General features: G+C 49.2%; 1 protein-coding gene across 1 annotated transcript in view; it reads right to left on the reverse strand.

The window, feature by feature from the left end:
* SLC9A1 (solute carrier family 9 member A1) overlaps positions 1–10,100 on the reverse strand; it is a 57,157-nt gene extending 47,057 nt beyond the window's left edge. Inside the window, exon 1 of the mRNA XM_003799812.3 lies at positions 9,178–10,100. Within this exon, the coding sequence (XP_003799860.1) occupies positions 9,178–9,532 (355 nt within the window). The 5' untranslated portion in view covers positions 9,533–10,100. The remainder of the gene's footprint in view (positions 1–9,177) is intronic.
* Positions 10,101–11,156: the final 1,056 nt, after the last annotated feature.

The following is an 11,156-nucleotide window of genomic DNA, read 5'->3' on the forward strand; positions in this document are numbered from 1 at the left end:
TAGCCAGGGATTGTGGTAGGCACCTAGAGTCCCAGCTACAAGGGAGTCTAAGGCAAGAGAATCCTTAAGCCAGGAGTTGAGGTTGCCTTGAGCTATGACGCCATAGCACTCTACCGAGGGTGACAAAATAAGAATCTGTCTCAAAAAAAAAAAAAAAAACACCTAAATTTGCCTTCACATGCATACACACTCTATATGCCTTAATAATTTCTTTCTTTCTTTCTTTTTTAAGACAGAGTCTCAAGCTGTCACCCTCCATACAGTACCATTGCATCATAGCTCACAGCAACCTCAAACTCTTGGACTTAAGTGATTCTCTTGCCTCAGCCTCCCAAGTAGCTGAGACCCCAGGTGCCCACCACAATGCCTGGCTATTTTTTTGTTATTGTTGTTGTTGCAGTTGTCATTGTTGTTTTAGCTGGCCCGAGCTGGATTCGAACATGCCAGCCTTGGTGTATGTGGCCAGTGCCATACCCCTATCCACTGAGCTATGGGCGCCACCCACATTGATAACTTCTAAAAAGATGGACAAGAAAGTTAACGGTGGTAACCTCTAGGGAGTATGACAATGGGGGGTGATCAGAGAGTGAGGAGGGGACTTTTACTTTTTACCTTAATACCCCTCCATACTGTTGGGTTTTATTTTTGCTATTGTTTTGGTTTTTGTTGTTTTACCATTAACATGTTTTACATGTTCTACTTATTCATATTATTATATAAAAATAAATCTGCCATAGAAAGGAGATTCTGGCCCCAGCCCACCCCTAACACACATAAAAGCAAAGAGAAGCCATAAGTAAACCTGTCCAGGTATAACAATAAATTAGTAACATGCCTTCTTGTGTGGTTTATGGCCACTGGTCTCATTAATTCATAGTCACAGTACAGTTTATGGCTTGAGGAATCTTCTCAGAAAAAGCTTAATTCAATTAGGGCTCTCGGCAGCTCCCCAAGGAAACTCTGGTATCTCGCTTTTACTTACACAAATTGAGGGCAAACCAAACAGACCCAGACTTTCCCAGAGAGACCCCACCCAGCCCACAAAGGATGCCCTGGCAGACCCTCTATTAGAGTCTCTCCAAGGGAGGAGGCGTGGCAGCACCACTCAAAGCATCAATCTGTGAGTGTCAGTGTCACTTTCCCAGTGAGCTCGGTTAAACTCCCTGGGCTGGCCTGGCCTGGCATTCAGTCTGGCGCCAAGGAGCCTCTTCCACCCTCACTCTCCCTCCTCTCTGAGCAGTCAGACTGGTTTCTTATTTGCCCCAATGGCTTTGCAAGGACCCTATCTCTTCAAGGAAGTTAGTCACCTGCTCATTCATTCATCCATTCCTAAATATTTATGGGGCTCTTACTCTGTGCCAGGCACAGATAATAATAGTGAACAAAGCCCTGTCCTCAAGAGGGTTATATTCTTGTGAAAATCGTTACTACATATAGCCTGCTTATCTAATTCCTTTCCATCCTTCTAGAGTTGGGCTGGAGTTCACATCACATCCTTTAAGAGGCTTTCTCTAAACACCCCGGCCCACAGGGACTGCTCACTCTCTCTGAGCCTTGCCTCTGGCAGGAGTCCACCCTGCTGCCCCTACTGGAAGCTCCTAAAGAGCAGGCCTGAACCCCATGCCTCTTTGTTTCCCAGGGGGCCACATGCTAAATGCCTGCTGGCTGACTTCAGTTGACCTGCTTCTTGGACCCAGGTTCTTTTTTTTTGAGACAGAGCCTCAAGCTATCCCCCTGGGCAGAGTGCCGTGGCATCACAGCCCACAGCAACCTCCAACTCCTGGGCTCAAGCGAGTCCCTGCCTCTGCCTCCCAAGTAGCTGGGACCACAAGCGCCCGCCACAATGCCGGGCCATTTTTTTTGGTTGCAGCCAACGTTGTTTGGCAGGCCCGGGCTAGATTCGAACCCGCCACCTTAGGCGTATGTGGCTGGCGCTTTAGCCACCTGAGCCACAGGCGCCGAGCCAACCCAGGTTCTTAATGAGCTATTCTCTGTCCTAGATGGCCAGTGCAAAGACACAGCCTTTTGAGCTTTATTTGGCGTGTGGCAAGTATCATGTAAGCATTTGCTATTTATTGTTTTGGTGAACTTGTGGGCTCTGTCTCACACAGAGCTGTGCCTCACCTCTCCACCTTCAATGGCCTGATCTCAAACAGGCTCAGCACTGAGCAAAGCCCAATCTGGGCTTAGGGGTAATTGTCCCCTGAGAGGCTGGGAAGGGGACCTGGAGAGGCTCTCATCCTGAGCCTCAGTCAGAGCTGCTTAAGGACTTAATCTTTTCAGGAAAGAGCTTGCTGGAGTAATCTGGGGAACTCCCCAGCAAGTACTCAAAGCTCAGGTCTGAGACCCCAAAACTGGCCCTGCGTGTTGGAGGTGCTTCAGGGAGAAGGAAATGAAGTCAGCATGATCCCTGGAAAGGGGAACAGCCCACTGATCCAGGCCCAACCCAAAACTTAGTTCAGTTAAAATTAGAATAGTCTATAAGATTAAAAATACCCACATATAATCACAGGCTGCCTTAAAGTATCAGTTGATGTTTATCAGCATCTAAAGAGACGGTTTGGCCCAGTGCGGTGTGTGCAGACAACCTTGGGGAGACATGTCTGACTCAGACATTTGCAGGGGGAGTGAGTGCTGCAAAATGAGGCCCACACAAGCGATGGATGACTCAGGAATAACCTAGGTCCCGGGTTTGCTGAGCGAGGCTTCTCTCCCTGCCTCCAAAGGAAAGGGGGCAGGTGGGGGAGGGGTGAGAGGAGGAAAGGAGGCGTTCCCATTCCCGGAGGGAGCCTCTGGCCCCCTAGCTCCAGTTCCTGTCACTCTTGTGTGTTTCTGAATGCCACCACCTCTGAGAAAGGTTATTTGCTTCACAGTGGGACTTAGAGTGAGTCACAATTTTTTCCCCAAACCCAAGAAGGGACCCACAGAGAGCAGCCAAGACTTGAAATAACCTTTAAACCTTCCCAGTTTAAAATGATTATGGGAAAAATTAAATTTCTAAGCTGAAAAGGCCCGTGAAGTCCGGGCGTGAGGATGGTAAGAACATAGGCTCTGAAGTCAGATCTGGGCTTAAATCACAATGTTTTCTAGCTGTGCCAGTACATTACACAGCCTCTGGAACAGGAACTTAATAAGTGGCAGCTAATATAATTAGCAAATATTAAATAAAAATATTACCAATTAGCAAATAAGGGCTCAGAGAGGTTGTGTCTTGCCTAAGGTCACACAGCTGGGCAGCAAAGAGCTGAATCTCTTAACCTCCCTCCCCATCTCACATGTTTTCTGTTGTAATTCACTTCCCTGCCTCTCTTTTCCTCTCCCCAAAGGCCTACAACTCACTCTGAGGGAAGGGAAATTCCTTCTATTTCAAAGGTTTGCTGCTTCACAGACAAGGCCTATGAGAATGACAGTTGCAAGTCTGACTTCAGCCTCCTTCACCTCTTTCATGCAAATGCAGGTGTGTTTGAGGGGTTGATAAGAACTTAGAACAGAGCCCACCAAGGCTCCAGACCACTCTGCTCCTTCAGCGCTTCCTTCTTACAGGAGGAACTGGTGTCCCTCCTGACAACCATTCAGGTTACCAATGTGGATGGGTCTGGTCATTTACTATCCTCAAAGGCCCTTTGGATCTTTTGTTCCCCCTTGATCCTTATAATAGCCCAGCATGTCAGCCTGGCAGGAAGTAGGTCCCTAGAAGTCCAGGGATTGTGTCCTCTGCCACTTATTTGCTAAGTGAACTCAGCTCAGTTAACTATGTGACCCAAGGCTCAGTTTCCTTAGATGTAAAATGGGTACATCAATATCACATGCTATTCTAATCCACAGGACCACTGAAAAGGTGAAAATTAAATATTGTACATGCAAGTGCTTTAGCAACAAATTTCAGTCCTAAAGAGAATTACTGCTAAACTCCTCCTGCCCCACCTGCACCACCTGCTCCCAACACAGAGGCTGCCTCTCAGGGGATCCTACTGGGCTCTGAGGATAGCCAACAGCAGCCCATCATCCTTCCTGATTGGAGGTGGGAGGTCACAGTCAGAAGGTCAGCCACCCTCTGCTAGCTAAAGGAAACCACCCATTAGCTGGCACTCCCTTGCTCAAGCAGGGAAGAAAACTGGTCAGATCGCTGAGTGGGCACCAGCAGAGCAACGGCAGTCACAGTCACTACCAGAGAAAAGGGGACAGACCCAGGCTCACTGCAGGATTTGGGTGCATCCATGCAGTTCACAGACAGGGGACAGAGCCAGGCACAGAACACCTATGGCTTTCTCAGGGCAGGGAGAGGGCTCCCACCATCAACATTTGCCCAACCCCTAGAGGGAGTCCCATAATTCCTGAGTGCAGGTGCAGTGAGCTGGGCAGGACTCACTGCAGGGCTGCATGCACCTGCTGAGGGGAATGCCAGAGGTAGAAGATGATGCAGCTGCACCCCTCTGGGAGGCTATGCTAAGACTGAAACAGGGAATAAACAGTAATTCAACATTACTGAAGATAACCTTTCTAAGCTGCTTCCTCATCTGCAAAACAGAGATAGCCTTTATTTCATGAGATTTTAACAGGGATTAAGTGAGATTTATTTATGAAGTGCCTGACACTACTCTGTGGATACTTCATATGGTAATTGTTACTGAAACACACACACACACCAACAGAGGAGATGTCACAGAAGAGACTAGGCTTAAGGCCAAAATTATGGATAAATAATAAGAGACTAGGGATGGGGAGAAAGTGAAAGTAATTGCTGTGGGCTGGGAAGACCTCCCAAAAGGGGAGGAATCTGAACAGGCCCTGAGAACCCTGAGCTGACACTCTGCTGGGCATTCCCACATTCAATCTCTACCTGGGCCTTAGAGGACAGAGACAGTATTTTCACCTTACTGATGAGGCAAGTCAGATTCAGAAAACTGAGGGGCACAGACCCCAAGGGACATGGACACACAGGGACTCAAGAGGCAGTGTTAGGGGCAGAAGCCAGGGTTTCTGATGACGTCTCTCCTTTATCAGCTGGATAGGGTGGAGCTAGCTGGGATCTAGAGGAAAGGCAAACTTCATGGGTGCTCAAGTGATTAAAGTCCCGCCTACCTGACCAAACTGGGCCCTTGAAGTTCCCTGGTGCTCCTGGAGACACAAGGTCCTACCTGAAGCCATCCTCTCCCTCACTCCCAAATTGCTAGGATTATAGGCATGAGCTACTACATCAGGCCTCCACCTGGGCTCCTAGAGATAGTTTCAAGGTGACCTTTAAGCTGGTTATTCATCTCTTCTTTTGAGAAGTAAGAGCGTTCTAGCATTATTTTTATAGGAAACTAGTTCCTGGGTCTGATATTCATGAATGTGAAGTAGACAGTGAATCCACCTTCTCTCTTCACAGACTTGTTCTAAGGAGGAGATGGCAGGATACGCCTTGCAAAAACTAAAAGGAAAAAAAAAAGCTATAGGATGTAACGGGACAAAAGAAGTCTTTTTTCTCCCTGTCAGGAAACAAGATGATTAACCTGCTTTATGGGCTCCCAGGCCTCTGCTAGCCATTCTGGGTCAAGAATATGGGTAAACAAATGGAAGGGATGCCAGCGGTGAGCTGGGTTACAGGGAGGCTGTTCCTCAGAACAAGCACTGGATTGGGACTCAGGTGAACTAGGAACAAAGCAGAATTCATTCAGGGTCCAACCACAATGGGGGGGGGGTAGACTTAACCCTAAGGATTAGGGTCATTTGCACCCTTCACCCGATACCCTAATCCCCCTCATACCACTAGCCCTTCCCCACCAAAGAAAAAGTGAAAATTCCTGACTGTCAGAGAGAGAAAAAAGGCCCAAAGAAGGGAAGTGACTTGCCTAATGTCACCCACTGAGTCAGAGGCAAGACAGCACTCAGAAGCATCTACTCTAGAACTTCAGCTCCCACCCTGCCCCTCCCACACCAGTCTCTGCAAGTATCTACCTGAGGCTCTGCTCCATGGTTAGGATCAGAGGAAGCGCACAAAAGCACTTTCTATTCTTGAAAGAAGGGTACCTTGCAAGGCGAGCAGCTGCCAGAGATGACAGAATGAGGGCTTCAATGTAACTGCTACCCACGCTGGTGTGTTGAGAGAAGAGGCAAGACCCCAAAATAAGCTCCTGGGTTCTTGGGTATCTGAGAGTGCAGAGGAAGCATGGCCTCAACCCACCCCTTGGCACATACTCTACCCCCACACTGGGTGCCATCTCCCCTCCCCCACAATCCATTCTGGAGGCAGCCCATGTGAACAAAAGAATAGGACACACCCAAAACCCTGAAACTTTAAGGAAGGACACTCATGGCAGCCTAATTTGAGAGATTTGTATTCCTCAGCCTCAGAGGAAGACTGTAAAAGGCAGTTGACACTGAGCGCTTCCTGTGTATACAAAATCAGCTTTACACATATGCATTGACTTTTTTTTTTTTTTTAGGTGAGGGGGAGGAGGCAGGTCTCACTCTGTTGCCTGGGCTAGAATGCAGTAGTTTGATCACAGCTCACTGCAACCTCCAACTCCTGGACTCAAGCAATCCTCCTATCCTAGCCTTCTAAGTAGCTGAGACTACAGGTATGTGCCAACCTATATGCATGAATTTATGTCACTGTCACATCAGCAGCACTCTACAGCTAGATACCATATCCCTTTTTTTTTTCCTGAACCTGTAAGATCTGCTATATCTGCTATATCTATATATGGGAACATTTAATACATTAGGAAATAGGCTCAGAAAGGCACAGTGGTCACTGAATTCTACACTAAAACTTCAATTCTACTCTGCAAAAGTGAAGGGGAAAATATGGGCTTTCACTTTTGCTACCTGAACATAGACCCTTAAGATCTTTTGGCCAGGGGGTGGGGTCTTGGTGTGTGCCACACCTTTTGGGGGCAAGACACGATTGTAAGAGGGACTTTACCTAACAAATGCAATCAGCGTAACCTGGTTTCTTGTACCCTCAATGAATCCCCAGCAATAAATAATAAAAAAAGATCTTTTGGCCACTTTTCTCTCTGTTCTCTTTCCCCAGAATGGCCAGGTGCTAGGGCTTCTCTATTTTCAGAGGTAGAAAAATGCCTTTCCAAGCCAGAGACACAGACTTTGAAACTGCATAGGCGATCACATCCAGCCTCAGGAAAAACTGAGGCCCAATGCAGAGTGACTTGCCAGGGTTTCCAGAGTCAGTGGAGTGGCAGAAACATCAGATCTGGAAGGGGCCAAGAAGATCAACTGACAGGTATGGAGGCGTGACTGGCTCAAGGTCACAGAGGAAGATGAGATAAGAATCCAGGTTTCCTGATTTCTAGACTGATATCCTTGCCATGGCACCATCTCTGCTCTCCAGCAGCCCACGGTCCTGGGCAAAGCACTCAGGTGGTGACACAGCAGGCCAGGCCAAGCCTGATCCCATTAGGACCAGAGATATCATGTCTGCAGGGACAAACTTTTGACTGCCCACAGTGGAGTCTATGGTCTTGCTGTTGCCCCACTGCAGACACTGAGACCTGCAGTGTGTGTGCCAGCCCCAGTGCCCTAATACAATGCCAAGTGTGGCTGGGAGGTGAAGGTGTTGAAGGCAATTTATAGACAGCACTTGTGAGGTCTCTTCTTGGTCCCACAGAGTCAAATGACACATCATGGTCACTTTAGCTCCTTATAACAAATTAAGACACAAGGTTTCAAGACTCAAATGCTGTGGACAAATAGAGATTTCCCAAGTGAAGGAGACCTGCAGAAAAAGGCCCCAGTTGTTCAAGGTCATGTATTCATGTCAGAATCAGTACATATGGTTCCCCTTGCCTAGTCCTTGATTTTTTTTTCTGGGAAGCTGGCTGCCATCAGGGTATAGGTGCTGATGGCCCAGCTCCATGTAAGGCTCTGCCACTGGGACCCGCTCAGCACCAAAGCCCTGTGCCAGGAAACCAGCTCCCAGAACTATCAAATCAGAGGCATCAGTGCTGTCCTGCAGCACGTCCCAGAGCCTGCCTCACACCAGCCTGGCATCACCACTCAGCTCCTGCATGTCCTTGGGAGAGCTGCAAGGCTTCCTGCCGAGAATCTCAAACTCCCCAAACCTATGTCTCAAGCAAAGATGAGAGCAGAGTCCTGGGAGCTCATGCCTTCCACAGCTCACTGGGAGCAGGCTGAAAAAACTCAGGCAGTTTTCAAAGTCCCCACCACCACTACCACTTCTAAGGACATCTGGGAGATGGTGGCTCCAGTAAGCTCGACCAATAACCCAGTTAGAATAGGGTGCTCAGGCCTTGCAGGGAAAAAAAAAATCCTCTGGGAGGGAACAATTTTTCTGTTTCCTTCTCCCCCAAAGAATGTTTCAAAGTCTCTTCAGACCAGAAAACTCCTAACCCCTCCACCCCTGTACCTCACCTACTTGAGTAAGAAGCAGGCCAAGGTGCCTGGTCAACTCAGAGAGCACCTTGAGATGAGACACAGCTGGGTGCCAACCTGGGGGTGAGCTGGGGTCAGACCAAGCCTGAACCTCCTCCAATCTCCCTCTACCCTGAGAGCAGACTTCAGGGCCCCTCGTACCAAAGACTATAAAGGATGGCATTCCTGGGCCAGAAACTGACTCAGGGGCTCCTAACTAGCCTGGGCAGGCAAAGGTGACAGATAACATTTTGGGGGTGGGGGAAGAAAGATGAGAATATGGGGATCCCTTGTGTTTCATCACACTTGTAAATGTCCTGTGCCCAGATCCCTGCTATATTCAAAACTTCTCAAACAGGCCAACTAGAAATATACTCCATCCTGGAACACCCTCCCATGAAACTTATAATAAATTACACTGGTTGCTGTTGACAGAGCAGAATGTGCCACTTGCCAGAAGATACTCCTCTCTGTTTCATACACAGCTGGCTGCCTGACTCCAATCAGGGTCTGGCCCAGCCTGAGACTTGCCAGTCCTGGAAGCCTTGCAGAAGGTACTTAGGATCAGAAGTATCCTATCCTCTAATCCTTCACTCTCCTTTCCACAAGGCTGGCTCTAATCTTGGAAGGCCTCAGACCACAGAGCTGGAGTTTGAGAAGGACCAAGATGACAGATGGAGGCTGCCTAGGTTACAAGAGTAGCTCAGACCCTTATTCCTAGGCAGTCTCAAATGCTAAGAGATGGGGTGAGAAGCTCACCAGTCTGGTGGCAATGGTAGCATCAGAGAAAATTGGACTTACCTATCTTCATAAGGCAGGCCAGCAGGATCCAGAGGGAGATCTCAAAAGGTGTGCGCACATGCGTGTAGTCGATGCCCAGGACTGGAAAGGCCTTTCGAGGCTTCATGTCATGGTCAGTGACAGAATGGTTAACAGGGCGGCTTTCTGGGGTGATCTCCGGTGGAGCAGTGGTGACATCCCCAATAGAGCGTTCCCGTGGTGGTTCTGAGCCTCGGATGGTGCTGGCAGTAGGGCTCGGCTGGAGACCATGGCTGCTGAGAACAGGTAGCAGCCCCACCAAGGCTACCACCACAAGCAAGGAAGGGAAGATCCGAGGTGGAGACAGGCCGCAGATGCCAGACCACAGATGCATCATGCTGCTTCCCCAGCCCAGCAAGCCTGACCCTTAGCCAAGTGAGAGCAAAACCTGGCACATGGGTAGCAAGGGGTCAGCAAGTGGAAAGACAGCCTGGAGTTGTCTCTAGGAAAAGTTCATGTTTGAAAGAGGTATTTTCGTGGAAGTAGTCCTCTGGGGGTGGAGAGAGGTTGGGTTCCCAATCTGGAATCCAAACTGGGGAAGAGGGACAAGGACCTAGAAAGGACCACAGAAAGAGACCACCACAGAAGGTCTGGAATTCCAGGCCTGGGAGAGGGGAAGAGAGGCAGACTCAGCCCTGGAGACAGAGGAAGAGACAGGAGAGGTTGGATCCCCGCCAAAGGAAAGGAAGAGCACCTTTAGCTAAGGAAAGTGACTGAGGATCTCGGGACGCTAGGCTGACGGAAGGGGTAGGGAACCTAAGCTAAAGGAAGGGGTCCGAAGGGGTTGAGATCCAGACCAGGAGAAGGAAAGAAGGGGCTGGGAGCCCAGTCTGCGAGGAAGGAGTGAAGCTGAAAGGCAGCCGAGAGCTTTCCCACCCAGAGAAGGGCCGGGGTCCAGGCGCGCCAGGCTTAGATTCCGGGGAAATGGAGGGAAGCGGAAGGCGGCCTGGCGGGAAGGCGCCTCGGAGCGGGCTGGGGGCGGCTCGTGGTGGGCCAACAGCAACACGCCCCTCCTGATGGCTCCGGCACAGCAGCCGCTCCGCCCTGGCCCAGCAGCAAATCCTGCACGTCCAGATCTGACCCCACAACTAGCCCCGGCGGCAATAGACTGATGCCTGGAGAAACCCGGCGCCGGTACTTATAGGCACCAGCGAGCAGCCGGCGCGCAGGATAGAGCGACCTGTCAGGGCTCGTGCGGCGCAGCGACCCCAAGAGCCGAGGGAAGGAAATACCACGTAGGAAATGGAAGGAGAGTTAGAGGTGGCCCCCCCAAAAAAAGAAGAAAGAAAAAAAAAAGTCCTGAATCTACAGAGATTCTAGGTAACATGGGCGAAAAGCGCTTTCCCTTCACGTCCACACAGCTGCTGTCTTATGAAGGCTTTCCAATAACTCTGTGAAAGTTATACATTATCTTTTTTTTTTCTTGAGACATTGTTTCACTTTGTCCCCCTGGGTAGAGTGCCGTAAAGTCATAGCTCACAGCAAATTCAAACCCCTGGGCTCAAGCGATCCTCTTGCCTCAGCCTCCCGAATAGATGGGACTATAGGTGCCCACAACAACGCCTGGCTATTTTTTAGAGATAGGGTCTTGCTCTTGCTCAGGCTGTTCTCAAACTTGTGAGCTCAAGCAATTTCCCCTCCTCAGCCTCCCAGAGTGCTGGGATTACAGGCATGAACCACCGAGACGGCCCAAGATACATTACCTTATGTATTCAGTTACCATGTGACCTTGAGCAAGTTACTTAACCTTGTTTTACAGCTTCCTCATCTGTAAAGTGGAGATAGCAGAAGTCTCTATATCAGATGAATAATATGATGACAAAGGCACAATCCATGTAAAGTTTTTTAATGGGTCCAGTTGTACAGATGAGGAAACAGGTTGAGAGAGTTCCTTAGTCAGCAGCCCCCAAACTTTTTTGGCACCATGGACCAGTTTTATGGAAGATAGTTTTCCAAGGATG

This window comes from Otolemur garnettii, unplaced genomic scaffold (assembly GCF_000181295.1).
Source record: "Otolemur garnettii isolate 467f Iridium unplaced genomic scaffold, OtoGar3 scaffold00156, whole genome shotgun sequence".
Taxonomy (NCBI): Eukaryota; Metazoa; Chordata; class Mammalia; order Primates; family Galagidae; genus Otolemur; species Otolemur garnettii.